Source organism: Archocentrus centrarchus, chromosome 6 (assembly GCF_007364275.1).
Source record: "Archocentrus centrarchus isolate MPI-CPG fArcCen1 chromosome 6, fArcCen1, whole genome shotgun sequence".
Classification (NCBI taxonomy): Eukaryota; Metazoa; Chordata; class Actinopteri; order Cichliformes; family Cichlidae; genus Archocentrus; species Archocentrus centrarchus.
Genome location: NC_044351.1, coordinates 8109483 through 8133166, shown reverse-complemented (window position 1 = coordinate 8133166; position 23684 = coordinate 8109483). Strand labels below are relative to the sequence as shown.

Here is a 23684-nt window from a genome sequence, read left to right as displayed (position 1 = left end):
GATGGTATTCACACAAGGAAAAGCACACACCTTTTACTCAAGGTGTTGTGTGTTTCAGACCCATTATGAGAGGTCTTTGGGTATAACAGGAAATCCCTGAACACTACGGGTGCTCTGATATCATTGTTCCCTGTGGAAACTCCTGGACAAATAGGCATTTCTTCCTCATGAAGTCACCGGAAACTCTCCAAGCTGCACATCAGGATGCAACTCTCCAGGGAATGTTGGTGTGGAACGTCCTGTGGCTATTTGCTGCATTAATTAAAAATTAACCATGCAGGATCAAAAGGCTCGCGGGCCAGTGAAAGGTCAGCCAGTGGTGTCTGGCTCAATATTCTACACCTGCATGCTAATGACCTGCAAGTTTTACAATTAATAATAACAAATAAAGCAATAAGGGCACAATGTTTAACATTTTACCTGCTGAAATTATTGTTCTTTGGGATACTTTGTAAGAACAGTCAGAGCAGACACTAATAACTGAGGAGTGATGACTGCAAGTAGATGACTGCAGATTATCAGCTGTCATGTTTACTCTTCTGTCTTGTCTGCTAGCAAAACAGCAAATAATGTCAACTGAACCAACTAATACAATGGAAAATCTTAAACTAAATTCAAGATGAACTTGTATAGTTTGCTTCATACTTGGAAAATTCAGCAGAATTTCATCAGTATCATGCTCTGGGATGGGAAACAGTGGGCTGTTAAAGGCATAGCACGCAGGAGTTGTTACAGTCTGCAAATACACTTCTCAAAAAAATTAAAGGAACACTTTGAAAACACATCAGATCTCATGTGCTTGCATGCATGCCTGACAATGTCGTGGCATATTCCTAATTACACAAAGGATGGTGTCCTGGGGGGATATTCTCCCAGATCTGGACCTGGGCATGAACAAGCAGCATAACATAATAACGACCTCTCCAAACTCCTTCACATCTGCCACATGTGCTCAGGGTGAACCTGCTCTCATCTGTGAAAAGCACAGTGGACACTGCCAATTTTGGTATTCTATGGCAAATGCAAGTCGGTGCCAGAAACTGAGCACAGGGCACACTAGGGCACATCAGACCCTCAAGTCACCCTCATTGTTTGGTCAGACACATTCATACCAGTGGCCTGCAGGAGGTCATTTTGTACACTGTAAAACAGTATATCTTAATAAAAGAAGTAAGTTCATTTAACTTAATCTGCTGAAAAAGTTGGAGCCACTCATTCCCATTACCTTATATATCATTACAAAAAATGTAAACACCACTTCATCTTTCATCTTTCAGTTGTTGTTTCTATTTCAGTTTTTAAATAATCACACACCAAATATGTATGCAGATAATTGTCAACGATCCCCCAAAGTGTAAAGATTTGATGTTGGTCATATCAAAAAGATAGAATAATTAATTAAATCAGTAACTGTTAAATAAGTTGATTCACAGAACATTCACTATTTTAACAAATAATGTTTGTATAAGTACATTTGTAAATTTAAAAAAAAAGAGGCACTCATGAGCGCCTGGGTGGCTCAATGCAAGAGCAGGTGACCACGCATGCCACGTGGCGATGCCAGTGGCACAGGTTCGCAACCCGTCCTGCGTGACTTCCCTGTCTCTCTTCACCGCTGACTGTCAAATAAAGCCCCCCTCCAAGAAAAAAAAGGGCAGTCATGTTTCCTTTTAATCAGAGCATTTTTGGTTTTATTCATCCAAGCTGCTTTAACACAAAATATCTGAGTTACTTTTACTCAAATCTTGTTACAGTCCCATCATGCCATTGGCATCCAAACTGTAATACAAACCAAAGACAATAACTTCCTCTGCTGCTCTTTCATACACTCACATACTCTCATGTCAACACCGTTCCCCGATCCTGCTTTACCCTCCAGCCAGTCAGCCCCTCCCCTCACTGAATGCTTGTCTGTCAAAACTGTCCACTGTGTGTTAATCCATGAGGATTGTGGTGTCATATTGTCGCTGTGCCCAGGGTCGGGGATCACTTTGATTGCTCTGAATACTCAGCATCACTTTGTTTTGTCTGCTGTGTTTCTGTTGTGCTGTCTCTCACTGTTCTGACCTAGAAGTTTTTGTCCCTCAGTATGAATTCCAGGCCCAGGTCTCCAAACAAGGCATGTTGTTGCTTAGTTTACCCACCAATTCAATTCAGTTTTATTTATGTAGCACCAAATCACAACAACAGTTGCCTCAAGGCACCATTAGGCAGGTTGCTGGACCTGCCCATTAACAAATGAGATGCAAAGTGCAGGCAACCAACAGGTTAGCCTTCTACTGCAGTACAATCCCAATTCCAAAAAGGTTGGCATGCTGTAAAATGTAAATCAAAACAGAATGCACTGTCTGTCACTGTTTGCTCAGTAACCCATGATTTATTCACAATAGAACATAGACACATATCAAATGTTTAAAAATTAGACATTTTACTATGTCACGAAAAATATTAACTAATTTTGAGTTTGATGGCAGCAACACATCTCCAAAAAATTGGGACAAGGGCAACAAAAGCTGGAAAAGTAAGTGGTACCAAGAAGAAACAGCTGGAAGAACTGTTTCCAGATAATTAGGTTAACTTAAAGCAGTTCAGGGGTTCACCAACCATCCATGCATTCTCTTCCGCTTATCCTGAGACACAACCATTCATGGTCACATTCACACCTATGGGCAATTTAGAATCACCAACTGAACTAACCAATCCACAAAAAACTAAATCTACAAATTGTCAAACAGTTTCAGACTAATGTTCCTCAGTGTAAAATTGCAAATACTTTGAATAGCTCATTATCTGCAGTGCATATGCTGAGTGCTAGTTTTAGTTGCTCCTTTTCCACAAGGGGTCACCACAACAAGTAGCTCTGCATGTTTGACTTAGCGGTTTTACACAGGATAGCCTTCCTGACACAAACCTAAATGGGTTTTGGGATTCCAGCTGGAATCAAACCAGCAACCTTTCACTTGCCAAGCAAATGTGTTCACCACTACACTATTGGAGGGGCATTGTCTATAGCACATAATATCATTAGAAGAATCTGAGAATCTAGAGAAACCCCAGTGTGCAGGGGACAATGCCAAAAATCAGTATTGGATGCCCATAATCTCCGGGCCCTCAAACGGCACTGCATTAAAAACAGGTATGATTCTGTCATGGAAATCATTGCATGGGCTCAGGAACATTTCCAGAAATCATTGTTTGTGCACACAGTTCACCGTGCCATCTTAAAATGCAAGTTAAAACTCTATTGTGCAAAGAAGAAGCCATATGTGAACATGATCCAGAAATGCTGCACATCTTCGCTGGGCAAAAGTTCATTTAAAATGGACTGAGGCAAAGCAAGAAAGTGTTCTGTGTTATCAGCATTCACTTAAAAAGCCTGCGTCTCCGATGGTATGAGGGTGCATTAGTGCCTACACATCTGGAAAAGCACCATAAATGCCAAAAGGTATATACGGGTTTTAGAGCAACATATGCTCCCCCCAGACAACATCTTTTTCAGGGAAAGCCTTGCATATTTCTGCAAGACAATGCTAAATTGCATACTCCAGCTAATAAAACAGCATGGCCTCATAGTAGAAGAGTCTGGGTGTTGAACTGGTTTGTGCAGAAAGCTGTTGGGAACAGCCCATCCTTTATTTGTTAACACTGGTGTGCGTCACATGTGTTTGAGGCCAGTTATGTTGACCTTTAGTCCTTATTTATAGTGTAATGGTTTTTTGTTCCTGTTTGCAGAAACCACACCATACCTAACCCTCATGTAGCATCACACTGAATATATAATAATATATCTCTTGCAACTCGATCACTAGATGTCAGCCTCAGTTTCTGATCATGGATAACCACTGTAGCACAAGCCAGCATTCCACACAATACCACTACACTACACTATGTTACACTATTCTGGGCCCTGTCCCACTTTTTTTGAGGCATGTTGCTGCCATCAAATTCAAAATGAGCTCATATTTCTCATAAACTATTAAAACATCTCAGTTGAAACATTGTGATGTTTTCTATGTTCAATTGTGAATAAAATATGGATTTGAGTTTGAGACATGAGATTTGCAAATCATTGCATTTTGTTTTTATTTACATTTTGTGTCACATCCCAACTTTTTGTAACCGGGGTTGTAAGACAAACTTTTTGCATAGACAAAGCCAGTCTGCAGGAGTTTCAGCTCAGACCTGTGCTTTTATTAAGGTATGCTTATTTCATACAATTCGTACCTCCAGCTACAGATGATAATATCAGCTTCACAATTTGAGTGAAATGTCTTTTGGCTTTTGTCTACTCCTCTTATTTTAATGCATCAGTGTTTCATGGATGCCACACGTTTGCTTAAAATCTGATAATCTATGCTTTCGCAGCATGATCTGTCAATTTTCCAAAGAGCTTCAGGAATTTTTGGCTTGTTCACTGGGGCTGAAGTTAGATGACTGTGGAGAAGCATCCAGGACAGTCAGCACTCTTTAGTCTAATTTGGTCATCAACTGGTTCTTTAGAGCTTTAAAAGGCTGCTTGAGCTTATTATCCTTCTGCAATAAAGAAAAGGGGGTGAGCATGTATCTGAAAAAAAAGTTCTTCTTCTCCTTGGTGAAGGTGATATCAGTTCATTGCAGGTATCAAGAGAACACAAAACACAAAAAAACATAAATGTTCTCAACACTCTGGTTTCCTGTGAGTTTGGCATTCTGTGGTATCCTTCTGTCTCCTGTTTGCCTGCTATTTTCACTACTCATTTACATGTGTTCATAAGTAAATAAGACTCTTTCCTGCTGTTTTTTCTCAGCCCACATCAAAGATTTGATCTTGTCTTCTCTCCCAAGAACTGGTTTAGAAGCCACTAGTAGTAATCTTGTTCTGACAGGAGTTCTCCTGATTATATTGTTGGAACAGAAAAGTATTTAGCACAACTCTGTCTAGAGATAAGTGTATAGGACTCCTCACACCTGCAAAAACACATTTATTTGACTAAACTGTTATCTCACAATCTTTATTTAACAAATTCTATATCTGTGAGGAAGTTGTACCTGTCTACAAAAGAAGAAAATAGAAATTTTACCTGTCATTGAACAACACTGAACATCCAGTTTCTGCAAAATCTTTTGGTTTTCACCTTTATAACCTTTAGTGTAGCCACAATCTAAAACGGGCTCTTTGCTTATAATAAAAATGTGACTTTTCTTGACACTTTCACTCATGTTTCACAACATAACAGTACTTCTTAGTCAGCACTTTTCTGCTGGAAATTTCTAATACAATAAGTGGACAGTTGCTGCAAGATGATTAACTTAAATAGACCTCTGATAAGTTGATCCAATCTATCTCAGGATTCCCTGAAAGCTCAATGTTAGAGATATAATCCTACTACTGGCATACAGTAAAGTAATTTCATGTCTTTTTTATCTTAAATATTAGCCTTTTTGAGGGGTTTAAATGTTTCTTTTCTCAAACTTTCTTATTTTCTCAGGGTTGAAGATGTGACAGATTTTTCCACACAGAACTGTCTAAGCAAACCTGACCCTGATATCGCGTTTACTAACACAAATGCCACTACACACTCCTGAAAACATAGGAGTGTGTGCTTACTGTGTAATGATTCCATAACCATGCCATCATATTTTAACTGCAATTTAGGAACTTTACAAACATCAAAAACGGACTCAAAGTTAACCCCTATACAAATTTTTAAGGCTCAAAAACCTTTGTCTTTAGAAACTAATTCCCCTCCCTTTGCCTGAGGAAAATGCCTTCCTGTTGTGGTTCCTCTTAGACATCTAAAGACCTGCAGTTATTCTAACAATGTTGGCTGGTTGGTGGGTTCAGAGCATGAAAGAGTTAGAGTGCAATAAATCTATGCAGACCAAAAACCAAAAAAGAACATGTGTGGTAAATCAACTCAACAGGTACAACATTGTGCCACAATAGCAACAATAACCAGGCTTTTATAGTTACAAATTATTCTTGCAATCCACATCTTGGTGTACCTGTACCAAATAAAAGGCCTGGAGGGAATTAGAAATGGGATGTAGGTGGTTATAGTTTCCAAAGCATCGCTGTTTATTTTAGAAAAGCTTCACATATAAACCACTTCATAGAAATGAGTTTGTGGGCTGTAAAAAGAAAAGTCCTGCAGGTTGATCACATGTCTATAAAAGGCTGGTTTGTTCAGCGCCTATTAAACCCTGCGGACTGTTGAGACTCAATGGCTCATGAAACGAGACCAGTACACTGCACAGAGGCGTCTCTCATCACTAAACTGTTGAAACGGTCTAGGGATGTGACTTTGGGTTTGTTGTGTCTCCTCTGCCCCACGCTGCGCTGACTTCCGTACGGGGCGGGGTGCCGCTGAGTCCGGCGCACTGCGCACCGTAACCAGCTGCTCTCCCTGCACCGTCTGCCGACCCGACTCGACAAAATGGGTTTAGAGAAGGAGAAACTGGACACCAGCATAATTATGGACGAAGATGAGTTCAACAGATCGATAGAGCCCATTCTGTCGAAAAAGGGGAATGTATATGCAGCGTCGCCGGACAGAGATCCAAACGATATCAACGCACATTTGAAGGTAAAGTCTGCGCAGCGTGTTGGGTGATTCTTTGAAGTTGAAACTACAAAAGGTGGAGCTTGTCCAGTTGAATTATTTGTTATGGACTTTTACAGTCTTATTGGACGCTTTTTGTGCCCGCATTGACTGTGATATCGTTAATCTGCAGTATGAATACCTGGAAGTCGCTGTCTGCGCATTAATCCATCACATTCAAATACCTTCCTGATAGCGTTAATGATTTTTTTTTTTTCAATTTTTTTTAATGGGTTGCCCTATGACTTGTGTGATCTAACAGGTGGGTTTTGAAGATGTCATCGCGGAGCCCATTTCCACGCACAGCTTTGACAGAGTGTGGATTGGAAGCCACGCCGCCTTTGAGCTGGTCAAATTCATCTTTTACCGCCTGCTGACTACATTACTCGCTGTGCCCGTGGCTTTCATCCTCGGGATAGTCTTTGGAGTGCTCAGCTGTGTTCACATCTGGTAAGGAGTTATTCTCAGGCTGCGAGGCTCTGTTTGGGACCTCACTTCCCGGTGTTGTGCAGTATTTTCAGAAAACAGCATGTGAACACTGCAAAAAATGATGCCATTATAAGCTAGAGTCCCAATAGTTCGTTCCCAGAAGAGGCAACCTTGCAGACGATGAGTAGAAGTTTTTTTTGTTTGTTTTTTTGAGAGAGAGAGAGAGAGAATACATAAACAATTCATTAAAATTAACTGGTACACAAAATGTGAAATTTTCCATGACTGCTATATTTATTTTTAGCTTGCCCTGATGAAAAGTTTAGATCTTGGTGGGAACATTGCATCAACAGTATGAACCACTACTGCTCTATATTTGTTCTGGCTCTTTAGGCAAACACTGGCATGGGTTATTTTTACAGTTCACATCATATCCAGTGTATCATTGAAGCATTATGTCATCAGTTTGTTTGTTTTTTTACTTTTATTTGGAAAATGATGCCATGTTTATGCCAGCTCTATATGCCTGCAGCAGCCAGGTGCTTCTAGGTTTTTGAAGTAAATGTGCTCATGGGCTTCCAGCTAAATCCCAAAGAGTCCATTTATTAACATTTGATGAAACGACATTTTATGTGGAGAAGTGAGCAACCTATGGAAAGTTGGGAGGAATGTTGCGTTCCACTGGTAGTGAGAGGAAAAAAATGTCCCATGTTCGAAGCCTATTTTCAGACCTGAGTGGGGCATTTTTTACATGTGCATGGAGCACTGTAGAATGCATTTTGCATGACCTTTGACCTAGCTGAGCTCATAAGGCCAGGAGAAAGTCGGTCACAGGTAGGCATCAGGAGAGCTGGTCAGTATATCAGGAATGTCTGGGTGGGAGAGTGTACAAAGGGGTGCTTTTCCAAGGGAGGAAATAGCTTCACAATACACTGAAACAAGCTGCAGAAATGCAGCAATACGATATGATGCACTTCTTTTAGATTTTTCTTGACAAACTGTTTTACAAATGAGATCATAACAACAACTGGTCACATAAATACCAACGACTCAAATACCTTCCTGATAGCATTAGTTTAAAATCGAAATCTGTGATGAAACCTCTTTGTCTAGAAAAGCACCACTGACCCTTTGACCTTCTTTCTCCAGGCTGGTGATGCCCATGATCCAGAGCTTCATGATGCTCTTACCATCAGTCCAGGTAGTGTGGAGGAGTCTAACGGGCATTCTCGTAACACCACTCTTCCACAGTATGGGAAAGGTCCTGTCCTCCATTCAAGTTAAGACTACAGAAAACTGATACTCCGCTGTCCCTGAGGAGAAAGAAATGTAAGGGTGGACTGAGTCATTGACAAGAGAGTGAATGAGACTAATAGGATACATGAGCTCTAAGTGAAATATGAAATATGATGTTTATGCAAAGTAATAAACTGTAGATTTTTTTTTTTTAACTTTGGCCATGAGGGCTGAGTTTGTCAAACATTCTCTTTACATATTACCTGATCTGCATATTCTCACAGCATGTCAGGTGCACCGTGTGGTTTCAAATACAGAAAACACACCTGTGTGCATTCTGAGTCAAATAACACTGAAAAGAGAAAATCAGCAATTTAAGAAACACTACTTGCAGCCACTTAACAAACCCCTCATATCTTTACATAGAGCTCATGTGTGCCACCAAAAATGGAGTCGTTTTGCTGATTGTGACCAAAAAAAGTTTGTCATTCCATTACTGTGTGACTGACGGAGTTGTGAAATCTGTTGTTATTCAGGCTAACAGGTTTCTGACTTGCTTAAAGATGTAATATTTTTGCTTTTTATCTATATATATTGTGTATATATTATAAAGCATTCAGCTGGAAGTTGAATGGAATGAACTGAATAGTTTGCTCAAGAGCAGTTTATTGGAATATTAAATGCTATGCAGCAGCTTGTTGCACATTTGCAGCCTTATTTTACTGTATCAGCAATAATAATGGGCATTTGCTTATGTACGGACTATACTGATATTTAACTATGTCATAAGAAGCATAATCTGAGAGGGGCCTTTCTAATTTATTATTTATGGGACAACTAATTCTTGATTGACAAACAAGGGTGTCGAAATACTGTACTACAGTGTGATAAAGGTATTCCATATTTCATTCAGCTGAAGCCTTGGCTGAGCTGAGACTATAGTACATGCATTTTTGATAAGCTGTGTTTGCTGTAGCATTGCGTCTTAGTAGGCTGGGATTTGGAATACTTCTACAGCCAGAATTAATGAAAGAGTGATTTGATTTTTTTACCTTTTTGTAGTGGTTTTGATAACATTTAATTTTAAATTAAAACCTCGACAGCACCTACTTGCAATGAGCTGCACAAGGCAAAGTTTAGACTATGACAGTGAGAGAAACTGTGTAGCAGTCAGGTTTGAGTGTCAGGTACATCATTGTATGTCTATTCTGTTTGCTTTTGCATTGTTCTCTGTCAAGTACAAACCCCACCATGATATATCCAGTAAATCCATTCTCATTCCCAGAGCATCAAAAAAATTCAGTTCTTTAAACCCACTCATGGCCGAGAGATCAGCACAAGATGTCCTTGGGCAAGGCACGTGCTCATGCCAGTTTCTCACCCTGAGAAATCTGAGTTTTGTAATAAAAATAGTTTACCTGCATCTTAGTTAGTATACCTGAGAGACCAATGGAAGAACAAGCATTGGAATTTTCAAAGGGCAGCACAGTGGTACAGTGGTTAGCACTGTTGCCTTGCAGTGAGAGGCTTGAATTTGCCAGCCAGCTGTGGCCTTTCTGTATGGGCTTTGCACGTTGTTGTGTCTTCGGGTGCCCAACGTCTTCCCACAGTCCAAAAACATCTATGCTGGGTTAGTTGGTGATTCTAGATTGGCTGTAGGCTTGAATAAGTTTGGATGATTGTGTCTCTGGCCCTGTGGTGGACTGGTAATCTATGCTGGATGTTCTCTGCCTCTCAACCTGTGACAGCTGGGATAGGCTCCAGAACCCTGCCACCCTGCAATGGGTGGATGGATGGATGGATAGGTTATCACACTGAATATTCAAAATGGCTTTCAGAGTTTTGCATCAGCTCTCATACAACTGCAAGATTAGGATCCCAACTGAGGAAACACTAGGTCATTTGTTGCCATTTGGATTGATCTTCAGAGCTTTAGTGTTCTTGACTTTCTGAAAGGCTCAAGATATGGATCTCGTTTGTAGCCTCAGCACATCTTACACCACCAAAGCATGCACAGTTGGGGATACATCCCCTTTGCATATCCTCTGTTTGGCACCCTGGGATAAGAAAGTGTACATTTTTATTTGGTTGGTTTTACTCTTTGGGATATGAAGAACTTGACAGCAGGCTAAAACACCTGTATACCTCTCGGATGCTGTATTAGCTCATTGTGCCCGATGTTATAAACAGTTGCTACAGCCAGCTTACACTGAGCAACATTTGCATTCATTTGAATTTCTGCAGTCCTTTGTATTCTTGTAAGAAATATCTGAATCTTTACTAGATGCCTTACTTTCATTATAAGCTAGATGCTAGCTGTGTGGTTTGTTGTTAGGGAGAGTAAAATGGGGTTGGTCAGAAATGGACACACGACCCAAAAAGTCTCATTTCAGCTGGCATTTTAGAATGCAATTAAGTTTATAAGAAATGACCATCCAGATTTTCCAAAGACAATAAAACACGTGAAATAAAAGCTACATTGGCGTTTGGCAGTTTATAATAAATAACCACGTAGCATTAATCCACAGTATTTCATCTCTGCTTTTAATTCTGATGCAGTTTATACAGTATATTCTTCTTAGACAAAAAGAACATAATACTGCATGATATCCACCTATCAGTAAAATAAAACTACTTTCATCGGTATGATGCTACTTTTATGAGTTTGGTTTTCATTTTTGTGACTGTCGCATTTTGAAACACTGACTTTAAAAGAGCAAATGTCTCCTTCGTGACCAAAATAAAGATCTTTTTTTTTCCTCAAGGGAATTCTTCTGTGTGTGGTTTCTTCTTTTTGTCACAGGAGATGAGTGTGGTTGGGATGTGCAGGTGAGTGCCAGAAAGGTCTCATAAATCACTTTGCTGAGATTGCATAACACACTTTCCTATACAGAGATGAGCTGTGCATTGATGGAACATGACCTGAGGCTTTGCAGTTTGATTTGCAGGCCTGCACGGCATTAACAGTCATGATACTGCACAGATTATTTCCTCAACTGTCGTTTTTTTTGTTTTGTTTTCCATTCTGTAGCCCTTGTGTGTGGACAATGCTGATGACAGTGTTCATTTCACTGTGTTCCCTTTTGACTAAATGAACAGACTCAACCACAGTTCTCATGTTAACTTTTCTCATCCACAGCCATATAGAGTACATATGGCTGGAAGGAACACTGCCTGACAGGGTCAGGATCAGGAGGGTCAGGAGGGCAAAAACACCATCATCATCAACCTCAACTGTCACTCATTCAGATTTTGATATAAAACATTTTGGTGTAAAGGCTGAGTTGTTGCGTCCTGCATTGCTGTTTTTGTCTGATAAATAGTTTCAGCTAGCCAATCACAGCCCAGCATGAAACAGAGCACTGCACTGTTCTTTAATTACAGGGAAATTAAAGAGACGTCAGAATGCACTTACATTGTTTTCAATGTCTGCAATGAGATCATGTTGACCTTTTGACCTCCAGCTTTAGAAGCTTTATAAGGCAACCAAACATGCTGCTTAAGCTCTTGGTAATACTGTCATTATCAACAGATCCTCATATCTGTATGACATAATAGCTTAATTGCCAGTGACACCTAAAACAAAATATTAAGTCTTTGATGAAAGAATATATATGAGTATTTACAGATTTAGTTGTCTCGTGCCACTATGTGGTAGATATGATCGGTAATAAAAAGTCTTTCTGCCAGCAAGAAAATCAAGTGAGGAAGTATGAAGTATTTGAAAAAAAAATTGGAGTTGAATGGCACAAGTCCAAGAGGATCCACAGTGGGTTAGTGATGTTCTGGATGGATTAAATTGACCCAGAACTTAATAGAAATCCAACAGTGATTAAAAAACCAGCACAGCCATTTATTTATTTAATTATTTATTACTTAGTGACTGATTTATTCCTTTGCTTATTTACTAACTTGTTAAAAAAATAAAGGTTTTGTGAGCAGCGTAAAGGGATGCAGATGTTTCATGATACAGTCCTATGTTGCATAGGTGGAACAATGGAAGCCTGGGAAGGCTTTCCACAAGGTTTAGGAGTGTGTTTATGGGAATATTTGACCATTCTTCCAGAAACGCATTTGTGAGGTCAGACACTGATGTTGAACAAGGAGGCCTGGCTTGCAGTCTCCACTCTAATTCATCCCAAATTATCGGGTTGAGGTCAGGACTCTGTGCAGGCCAGTCAAGTTCTTCCACACCAGACTGGCTCATCCATGTCTTTATGGTCCTCACTTTGTGCACTGGTGTGCAGTCATGTTGGAACTGGAAGGGGACATCCCCAAACTGTTCCCACAAACTTGGGAGTATGTTCAAAATGTGTTGGTATGCTGAAGCATTACGAGTTCCTTTCACTGGAACTAAGGGGCCGAGCCCAACTCCTGACAAGCAACCCCACATCAAAACCCCCCGTCCCCCAAACTTTACACTTGGCACAATGCAGTCAGACTGTTCTCCTGGTACCCACCAAACGCAGACTCATCCATTGGATTACGAGATGGAGAAACGTGATTCATCATTCCAGAGAACACCTCTCTGCTGCTCTAGAATCCAGTGACGGTGTGCTTTATATCACTGCATCTGATGCTTTGCATTGCACTTGGTGTCTTGGTATACACCAATACTTGGTTTTGCCTTTGGCAGAGGCTTGCACTCTCTGAGTGCTGATTGCCTAATGAGATACTATTAGCTATAGTTATTATTATTAGAACTGTAGCTGTAACTTCTTGCTGGGTGTTTCAGATATTAATTTACTTTTCACCATTACTTCTCTACTTTAATAATTTATGCCACCCTTTTGACTGTTTATACATTACTTTTAATTAACTAATTAAAAGTATTTTTTTTATTGTTTCACCAAAATGTGTACAAACGTAATGTCAAAGGGGGTGGGTTTTGTTTTGTTTTTCCTTTGTTATACCTTGAATTCATCATTAGTGCTGCATACCATCAATAAACAGCTGAAATTCTTACAGATAGAGTAAATGAAGGCTGTCTTCAGGGGCTGTCAGAATTCAACAAAGGTTTGACTACGACAGTGTCAGCCTCTAATTTGCCAGATTGAGAAAAATCTGAAAACAACCTTATTATTGTGTGCCAGCCCATTTATTTTATGACACACCTATCAGACACACCTAAAAATTGTTTTTATCACAACCCCTCTGACTGAAACCTGCAGTGTGCCAGCTGCTGTCTCTCCAAAATGAGCTGATACAAGAATGTAAACAGACCAGAGTGACCAGCAAGACTCCATAACCTCGTGAAGCTGACAGCTTGAAAAACTGGGTTCACTAACCAAACTATAAACTCGCTCCTATGAAACAGCTGATGACAGGCGTGACTTTACATGTGCTGAAATAGCTGAACTTACATATTTTCCTCGCTTCCCTCTATCCATTGTAACCACTCTAATTTTTCTCCCTCAGGCTAAGGTATGGCAAGTGTCCACACCTTGCCAGGTTCAATTACCTCCCACATTTTACTGAACAAAAAACTTCTTATACTCTGCTGTGATCCCTAAATAAGTAATTCCATGCTGGTTACAAACACCCTTTCAGTTTGAGATCACGTCAGTCTCTCCTCCAGCCGGGCAGGTTCCGCGGTGGCTCTGCTGTCTGCTTACTGGTGACTCCCCAGCTGCGCGCTGCGTATCCGAGGAAACACTGGAGGTTTCCCCGTACGCGCTCTAGCATTACATTTTAGTCACGTTCAACAAAAAGGGCAGGAATAACTTCACTATACAGGACTGTGAGAAAAGCCCCGGTCCTCTCACTTTACATCCACGCCTCCCTCTCTGCTTCCTATATTGTCTCTTTTTTTGTCTGTTTCAACGCGCTTATCTCTTCAAACGTGTGAACAGCATGACAGGAGGACTGAAGGACGGCGAGACAGAAGAGGTACAGTACAGCTCTCAACTACAGCTGCTTCAATGTTTGGCTGTTGTTTGTAGCTGACGCAGATTTTTCTTCATCCAGGAGCAGATTATTCCCCAAAAGAATTTGCGTTCATGCCGGATATTTGGATTTTCTCTGAAACTCTAGTGCGCAATGATTCAGTGCTATCTTGTTCTCTGGCACCTAGTCATGAGCACTTCTCCCACACAGGCTAAGGCACTGTGGAGGACGACGGAGTTTACATTAGAATGTGGGTGTGAGATTTTACCTGCTAAATCCTCTTTCAGCAGAATAACCGATTATTGTGATTACGCACAAATGCCTAAACTTGATATCTCCGTGCGTAAAAACGGGACAGGAAATCTATAATCTTCTTTAGCCGTAAATTTTAACTGAAGTTGTGTGGTGTGCTTAATAAAACAAGATGCTTGACACGTAGGACTGACGAGGGTCATAAAAGCCAAAGGCCTCTTTACGCATTCGGTTTTTAAACCGTAAAACACATTAGTCCAGTAAGTTTTAGCATTTTTAATATGAACATATTTCCATAAATTACGTTGCAAATATACCTGAACTAGTGCTTTTTAATGTCGAAACATATTATTTTGGTGGAAGACTATTGGATACCTTTTCATATTTGAAAATAACGCCTTTGCACATTTCTTAGAAGTGTTGCCATTGTCACAGGTAGGCTACGCGTTGAATCAACTGTACGTCATTTTACAATACTGGATTACTGTCTGGATGGTGAGGACCCCTTGCGGCTGGATGAAGGGGTGTGGTACTTTACTTTCTGTTCACTTAAACCCATCCCTGTTTGTGGGGCAGCCTGGTAACTTGCAGCTCCAGTCGCTCTCCCTCTCAGCGCGCTACACACTATTCCTTCTTCTCCTCACCCTCTTCTCCTTCTGTCTCCCCCGGATCAGGAGTTTCTGCATTCTCCGTTTATCCGAAAACAAGGGAACATTTACAAACCCAACAACAAAGACATGGACAACGACAGTCTGAACGAGAAGACGATGGAGGATGTCCACACTAAAGAGATCGACCTGGTCAACCGGGATCCCAAACATATAAACGACGACGTTGTTAAGGTGAGTTAAACATGTTTAAGATGCAGTTCTTTATTCTCATCCATGGCAGCTGAAACGATGACTTCACCAGGATACCTGTTGCAGAGTTTACGCTGTGTTTCAACTGCTGAGTTTAGCTGACAGGCAGTGTGAGCTTAAATAATCTATACAACACGGTGTCCAAGTCTATGAGCTGTCAAACAGGTTATATGCGCGTCAGACGCGCTTGCAGCTCTTTTGCGCACCGTTGCTGTGCTTCTAGCAGCGTTACCCCTCGGTGACTTTCCCTATTAAGAAGAAGTTTCGCAAATGTATTAAAGATCGTTTGTCTGCGTTACAATGGCCCGCAGTAACCCTTGGGTATATATCGGCGCGTTTGTCTGAGGAGTGGGCTTGAACTTGTCCTCCAACAGAGGAAACATAACCAATTTCCTGTTGTTGGAACACACATTTCCCACAGTCCTTGTTGCACACGCCTTTCTGTTGGGAAAGTAGAATTCTGTCCATAACAGAGCACCCTGATCGGATAAATACTGACTATTTATTTTTGTTTAAAGGAGTTAGCAGAGGGAGGGATGTTATAGCGGCGAAGGAGTGGTGCGCTGCAAGCCACCTGACCCGTCTGTATGGGAGAGGGGAGCAGCAGCCGCGTGCGCTCGGCGGTGCTCCTCTCCAGCTGGTGCATCTGGTTACATCAGAGTGGGGTCAAACAGCTCCCTGCGTGTTCAGGAAGGGTCAGATCTTTGAAATGCCTGAACTCGGCCTTGTTAAAATAGGGAAACACCCAAGTGGGTGATTAGTCTGAGGGGATCCCTCACCACTCCCTATCCTCCCTTCTTTCCTCCCATTCTGCCACTGCCCCCTCCTCTTCCTCCCTGAATGCCTGTAGTTACGTCAGAGGAGTAAATCCATTTGTTTCTTTTTTGTTGGGGAACATAACGTTTTTCAGTAGAAATGAGCGCCTCACACTGCTAAATTGAATGATCAGACCATAACTACTGGAAGATAACCTTTCACTGTAGAGTGATTAAAATATATAAACGTGTTAAGGTTTCATCCCCTGTCAAATTGACTAATGAAATTAAATTGACAGAGCATTTGGATGAAAACAACCAAAGCTTTAACTATATCAAAGTAAAACAATTGGAATGCATTAAAAAATGTTATGCTAATGAAATTCTTATACATGACACTAATTGCACATACAATCTGTGCAAAGAAGTACTTTTTTCCAGTTCATGTTATATATTTGAAAACCGTGTGTTTTTATAGAATTTATCACTGTCCAGAGGCATACGTGTCACTGCCAGCATTTTCCCCCTGTGACGCACTCCTTTACTTAAAAATGTGCTACATATGTGATAAATTCACATTTTTGTAAGAAAAAGAAAGCTTTTTTTTAAATATGTCGGTCGGTTTGGAAAGAAAAAGATTGTCATTCTCTCATTTTCCTGTTTGCTGCTTCTGTCCCCACGTCTTCCACCGCTCTCTGCCCTCTCTCTCCCCATTCTCCTCCACTGTCACAGTGAGTCAGACTCTCCTTCCAGTCTCAGAATAGAATGCAGCTTCATGATTGTCCCACCCCTCTTGAATCAAGTCAACAGACTGCTGCTGAAATGATCTGACAACACATGTGCATACACTGTAAAAATTAACCTGCTATAGGCAGCATTTACTGTAAGGAGCCTGAAACCTTCAGCTAGTGGACTATTTATAGTTCCTTATACTGTTTTGTTGCCTTATATTGCCAAAGAATCAAGTCTTTGATGTATTTATTTTATTATCTGAATTAATATTTTACTTTACATTTTTAAAAAAAACTATTAAGATACATTGCAAAACTGCTAGAAGAGTGAAAACATTTAAATTAGCTGCACCTCAGTGAGTAGTAAAGTTAAAATGCTACTTACATATTTATGGCTCAGTAGTGCTAAAACATAACAAACCACAAAGTAACACTGGCATTGATACTTTTCCATGAGCTCGTTTTATCTTGTGTTGTTGTTACTTAGAGACAGTATCAGAATCCTTCCTGTAATTCTGTAATGGACCGGCCATTTAAAAAAACTCCTTTCATACTGAGTTAATGAATCCCAACAGAGGAGCCTCTTGGTGTATTTTGTAATGAGAGGCCCTTAGATGCTCACTGCCTCCCTCTGGATTTTGAGAGTAAACACTAATAAGTTTGTACAGTGCGCCGTATACAGCCGCTCTGAGGTGCTTTGAGGTCAGTGAAACAGCTCAGCCAAGTGGAAGCGTGTGTTTGGTGTGCCCCCATGAAAAACACAAGCAGGGAATCCCTTCTAATGACGCTCACTCTGCAATCCACCATGACCACACACAACCCTCATGTGCAGGACTGACACATAAATCTCTATAGCATGCATTCAAGCACGCTACATAGACAGCGCACAATCACAAAGACACAAACACGTACTCTGCATTCTGGTAATCAAAGGAGTACATTCTGTACACTCCCGTTGCTGCTGCAGCTGGCCTCAATCACCTGGCCACATCAAACAAGTTCCATTACTGCCGTGCATTTGGAGTTTCTCCTGCAGTGAGAGGTTTTTTCCCTCTGGAGGAGTTGTGGGATTTTATATAGGAGAGAGGAGGAGCTCAGGCCCAGCAGTGAGATGAGTGAAAATGCCCCCACTGGAGAAAATTTTTTGAGAGGGAGTTGTGAAAAATTTGTGCTCTGGCAGCAGATCTTAAGTCTCTAGGGTAAAACTGGAAGGAATGAAACACTCCCACTGGGACTGTAAAGCCTATGTTTGGTTCACTCTTAGTGGTATTTTTACTTATCCACCTCATTCCGGGATCCTGGGATTTTTAGCTGATTACAGATATAATGATATTGTTGTATGAAAAGCTCACATCTCCTGCTTTGATGATTTATGTGTTTTTATTAGGCTACACACTCCCATATGGGCTGAGGCATTAAATGCTAATAAAACCTATTCAAACTCAGTGTAGTTTTGTTTCCATGCAAATGGAATGCAAATTCAACAAACAGTGTAGAGATATGAGGAAAAAAAAAAAGATGCAAGATTCAGTTCAATCTTTATTTGTGTGGCACCAAATAACAGCAATACTCATCTCAAAGCACGTTTTACTGCTATATAAGGTTGCACCCTAAAACACATTTTGGATGCAATACAAAGTCCTGTCCTGAATGAACCCATAGCTTTTGGATGCTTATGTCTTGAGTGCTAATCATTCTAATCTGTCTCCTAAAATCAAACACACTGAGTACCAAAACCCCCAAACCTTCTACACTCTGACCTTCTTCTCCAGGGACCCACTTTGTCTATTCAAGCATAGTCGACAGCCTTAAGACAGAGCTCCAGAAATAGCACATGGGCTTATTTACTCAATAATACAGTTGCCTTGCTGACTGCTGGTCACATGCTGGCCTCAAGACTTTATTGTTTCGTATCAAACTTCTCAAATGACCACAGAGGCCCCCTTTTTGAATCAGCACAAAAGTACAAAAGTGTAATTCTCTAAATGTGACTTGATTGTCAACTAAAGTCCTACAATAAGTGTTAATCCCTCCTAACTTTGTGACTGTCTTCATAAATGTGAATACTTTGCTCAGAATGGTACACTGCCTAACATAATTATATAAGGGATGTCCATATAACTATTGGACATTTATGGTGTTCTTGCCAAAATCTCACTCAGCACTTGAGTAGTTTACAGAGGAAGGTTCTCCTGAAATACAGCAAAGGTACTGATGACTTTCCTCATAATGTTGCATAAATACCAATTTAAAAACAGGAAAAATACAAAACTGGAAAGTAAAAAAGTACTGAAGAGTGCAATTTTATGATGTCAGGCACTCCCCACCACCCTGATGTGGTTGTGTTTGTGCCTCTCTGCAGAAGGCTCTCATTTAGTCTCAAAGTTCTGGAAACTGGCACTGAGTTGGCCCACTTTAAAATTTGTAGCTGTGGAAAAATTAAATGGATGGCGGGCTGGTTTTGTGGCCACAGTCAGTGTTATATTATAAGGCTGTAGTGAGCGCCGCCAATTGGTGTTGTGAGAGAGGCCTTATGCTGCCTTAAGGAGTTAAAGAATCGGACTTGCAAGCTGCTGTTTCAAGGCAAGAAAAAAAAAGCAGGCCTGGATTTGAGAAGTGCTTTTCCAAAATTAGCTGTGTAGGATTGGAAACACATGACATTTACATAAAGAATAACAGCATGGGATTAAGCCCTACACTCACTATGTATTCAATTCAATTTTATTTATATAGCACCAAATCACAACAAACAGTCACTTCAAGGCACTTTATATTGTGAGGTAAAGACCCTACAATAATCACAGAGAAAACCCAACAGTCAAAATGACCCCAATAAAAGATTTTGAATTATGAACTGCAGTGAAACAAGTGTTTGAGTGTTTTAGAGCTGTGCATTATATCACATATTCATGGTGCATGGATACTGTTGCATAATTTGAATCTTCAGTGCAATTGATTTGTTCCAGATTAAAAAATAAATGCATACATATGTGAATAGAGTGTTTTATTCTTGCACTCCAGTAGCTGCCATTCAGTCTGTGTGTTTATTTTTGTATTATTTGGGAATAATAATACAAACCAATACCATTAATTATTTGGGATTTGGAAATAATTCATTATTATCCAAAATATTAAGTGAGATGTTCTTATTATATTGGCAAAGCTTAGCTGGTTACTGACGCTGTCCTTGAATTTAAACATTATTTCATATAATAATGGCGTGAAAAAGGAATGATTAGTGTCCAGAGATGAAGTGAGAAATATTTTTGAGGATAGACATTTAGAGATTTAGTTCATGGGAAGATTAGTACCACTCTCATATCAGTGCACTAAATATTAAAGTTGGCAATATGTGGTTGGTATCATTAGACAAAAAATAATCTCCGTGCTCACCTGGTGGGCGGAGCTGAGAAAACACAAGGACGAGCTGCAGGAGGAGAGCTATTTTCAAGCTATTGAGTTCTAGATTTCTACCTCTTGCAACTTTAAGCATGGGCCATGAAAATGTATTGTGTGTTTAGCTTAGCAATACCTCTAAAGCTCTTGAACTTTCTATATGTGTTTGTTTTATCTGTACAAAAACAAAAGGCTTTTGCACAGATAAAACAGAAGGCTTGGACACACTTGTATGTCCAACTGGTACTGTATGATCAACTGTGGTTTAAAGGCAGTTACATACTATTGCTATTATGTGTCATTCTAAACAGCTGCAGAAACCTTGCAACAATGAAAGGAGCCAGGGCTCCATTTGTTGCTTCGTTTTTAGAGTCAAGGCTCATCCTTTTTGTTTGCAGTATTACTGTGAAGCTAAGCTGACACTCTTCTAACAATAGCTCGATATTAAAGGGAACAACATGACAGGAGTGTTAATTTTCTCATCTAACTGTAGCCAAAGTTTGTGAACAGAGTATTTGAACAAATAATAAATATCTCTATTTAGTAATGGATCTAATGCAGAAAATCTGTATCAGTATTTAGTACTTTTATATCAATTATTAAATCAAGTTCTATTTCAAAGATCTAAAAGTGGTCAAAGTCAGATAGTTTGTGTAAGCTGGAGTCACATCATCCAGATGGTGTATCTCTTAGGAATGAAGCACTTCACTTTTCCATTTCACTGTCAGTGTAACACTGGATATTATCTGCATGACTTATTGATATTACAACCATTAGCCCTCAGTAGCCCAACTGCTCTGACACGACACAGTCTCTAAGTAACTGTAAAATAAATATTGACATGGTGCTCAGAAGCCTAGGAAGAGACAGAGTGAGAGGGAGGAGGTAAGGCGAGTAAGCACTGAGTTGTCGCTTTTTCCTCCGTTCCTTAAACAGCAGCAGTCAGGTTGTCGACACTTGCATGGAGTCTCCTATTAGAGGGCTGACAGTTAAGCGCTAGCAACGGGAGATGGAGGATGGAGCAGAAGTCCAGTAGATCACCTGCCAGTAAAACGTGTCTTATTTCTTATGTGTGTCCAATTATTTCCAGTAAGGAAGGCACGCAAGATGAAAAACCAATGAGCTGATTTTCAGAAACTGAAGCTGATACCAGAGACAGAGTTTGTGCAATCAGCAATTTGGGAGTGGCAGATGTGGAGTTGTGTACCAGTCGCTGCTAAGAGAGGTATAAATCTTGTCAAGAATCCCACCCTCTAACTCTGCAAAACTGGCATATTAACAGGGAGTGAAGCTGATTTATGTGGAAATAATGAGCTCAGATTTGACAACGATACAGTTTGCTTGGCGGTTTTAGTTGCGCTATATCAGAAACTCTTGTGAAATTCTGTTGGCAGGGGATGAAGGTATTTAACAAGTCAGAGTGATGAGTTTAGGCTGAATGTGGTGCTGATGTGCATTTCTGTGTCTTAATTTTTTTACATTCAGTAGTTAAAGGGCTAGTTCACAATCCAAAGATGTGCTTGTTAGGTTAATTGGTGGCTCTAAAATGGCCACAGGTGTGGTATATAACTCCAAATTGTATTTTTTTTTTTCAGTTTTTTCAGTATACTTAAGCTGGCTAATAATTGTGTGTTTGTATTAAGTCAGTATTATCATTGGACCTGTGATAAATAAATCTAGACCAAAATACTGTGTGTTTACTGGCAATTTCTGACTTGTCCGCTTTGATCTTCCTTAGGTTGATTTTGAAGACGTGATTGCAGAACCCGCAGGGACCTACAGTTTCGACGGTGTGTGGAAAGCCAGCTTCACAACCTTCACCGTCACCAAGTATTGGTGCTACCGGCTGCTGACGGCACTGGTCGGCATCCCCTTGGCGCTGATCTGGGGAATTTTCTTTGCCATTCTGTCCTTCCTGCACATCTGGGCTGTGGTGCCGTGTGTCAAGAGCTACCTGATCGAGATCCACTGCATCAGCCGCGTCTACTCTATTGGGGTGCATACCTTCTGTGACCCACTCTTCGAGGCCATGGGCAAGTGCCTCAGCAGCGTCCGAGTCAGGATGACCAAGGAGGTGTAGCATGCCAAAATCAGGAGGATTCAAAAGAAGGGCAGAAGGACGGGGGTGGGCAGAGCAATGGAGATGGAGGGAAAAGTCAGAACAAAAAAAAAGAAGAAGAAAAAATAGAAAACAAAAGTTGAGACTTTTCCAGAGTGGGGTGGGGGGGTTAGGGGGTGTGTGGAGGTGAAGGGGTGTGGTCAATTGGCACCTAGCCCCGCCTTTATCCAACAGCTGTTTTCTTCTGTTTTTCCTTTTTGTTTGTCTGTTTGTTTGTTTTTGTCTTCTCTAGTATTTTTTTTTAATTTCTCGCTGTTAAGTTTTTCGAGCAGGCGGCGAAGCTCCGTATCTTGTTATGATGTAAATTCCTTCCATTCTTACTCTGTTTATGGAGAGCTCATCACAAGGATTGATTCATGTGAAGGGGGGATGTCGCCTTTCACACTTGTGTTTGTTTTTTGGAGCTGTAGGGCAGGGTAGGATGGGGGGTGGGGGTGATGTTGGGGTTGCGTAGGTCCAAACAGAGAGAATGAGTGAGCGCTGCCAAATTCTGTCTGACTCAGCAAAAATAAAAGAACCACATGCAGCCAGCAGCACAGAAGCACCCCTCCCTCTGCCCCACATGACCTCCAACCCCCTAAAAGCAACCTCCCACCCCTCCCTCCCCTCCTGTTTTCCAACGGTCTGACACACTGAACCTGCCCTAGTTTCTGCATGCACCTGCGTCACCTTGCCAGCAACTCACCGTCCACCACACCCGCACCATGGCCGGATGACCCGGAAGCAATCTGCATCTCAGCTCACTCACTCTCTACACCAGCTTTTTGCTTCACCTCAAACTAAATTTCTCAGCGCAAGTTTTCTCACCTCGAGTGTATGACAGAAAATGTCTGAATTTTACAGAACCTGATTTTTTTTTATTTTTTAGACAAACTCAGACTTTTTATTTTTCGCTCAAGCTCCATGCTTTATCATCATAGCGCCACAGCAAATTATTATTTTTTTCTACACTATGAAAATGAAGAACTTTGGGGGGGGGGGGGGGGGGGGGGGGTTGATTTCAGTGCCGTTGTTTTGATATCCTGTATGTACTGTATGGGTGATTATTCATAAAACAAGACTTCAAAAACTATTCCAGTGCACTAATCTATGGAAAAGTATTGTTAGTGAATAGCACTAATGAAAGTCTCAGTTTTATATTTCCTAAGACAGCAGAGTGCTAGCAGTTAATTTTGCACACTTTAGAGTTATACTGTGCAGTTATGAGCTTGTCTGGAGATGTTCACACATTGTGGTACTTACACAGATTGATGCATTGGAATAAAGACAATGTGAGGTGAAATGTGTGACTTTAGATTCTTTTTTTTTTGCCCCACCCTTTTTTTCGTCGACAGTTTTGTTATGCTGCCTTGCTTCTTTACTGTGGACATGATGTTAAAAAGCATCAAAATGACACCTCCCACCCCAGAGATGGGTGAATTCATGGATGGGTGAGGATG

General features: G+C 40.7%; 2 protein-coding genes across 2 annotated transcripts; both read left to right on the top strand.

Annotated features, from left to right (window-relative positions):
- Positions 1-6267: 6267 nt before the first annotated feature.
- On the top strand, positions 6268-11010 carry cav2 (caveolin 2). The gene is made up of 3 exons (XM_030732564.1): positions 6268-6566; positions 6844-7031; positions 8160-11010. Exons 1-3 carry the CDS (start codon positions 6417-6419, stop codon positions 8308-8310), a joined length of 489 nt encoding a protein of 162 aa, XP_030588424.1. The 5' UTR covers positions 6268-6416; the 3' UTR covers positions 8311-11010.
- Positions 11011-13805: 2795 nt separating this feature from the next.
- Positions 13806-23221, top strand: cav1 (caveolin 1). Its single transcript, XM_030732276.1, has 3 exons — positions 13806-14135; positions 15059-15226; positions 21865-23221. The coding sequence occupies exons 1-3, from the start codon at positions 14100-14102 to the stop codon at positions 22204-22206; spliced, it is 546 nt and encodes a 181-aa protein (XP_030588136.1). The 5' UTR covers positions 13806-14099; the 3' UTR covers positions 22207-23221.
- The last annotated feature ends 463 nt before the right edge of the window (positions 23222-23684 follow it).

Coding starts and splice junctions, on each gene's coding strand:
- cav2 (XM_030732564.1), top strand. CDS start 6,417: ATGGGTTTAGAGAAGGAGAAACTGGACACCAGCATAATTATGGACGAA. Junction 6,567..6,843: donor ATATCAACGCACATTTGAAG/GTAAAGTCTGCG, acceptor GTGATCTAACAG/GTGGGTTTTGAAGATGTCAT. Junction 7,032..8,159: donor CTCAGCTGTGTTCACATCTG/GTAAGGAGTTAT, acceptor TTCTTTCTCCAG/GCTGGTGATGCCCATGATCC.
- cav1 (XM_030732276.1), top strand. CDS start 14,100: ATGACAGGAGGACTGAAGGACGGCGAGACAGAAGAG. Junction 14,136..15,058: donor AGGACGGCGAGACAGAAGAG/GTACAGTACAGC, acceptor CCCCCGGATCAG/GAGTTTCTGCATTCTCCGTT. Junction 15,227..21,864: donor TAAACGACGACGTTGTTAAG/GTGAGTTAAACA, acceptor GATCTTCCTTAG/GTTGATTTTGAAGACGTGAT.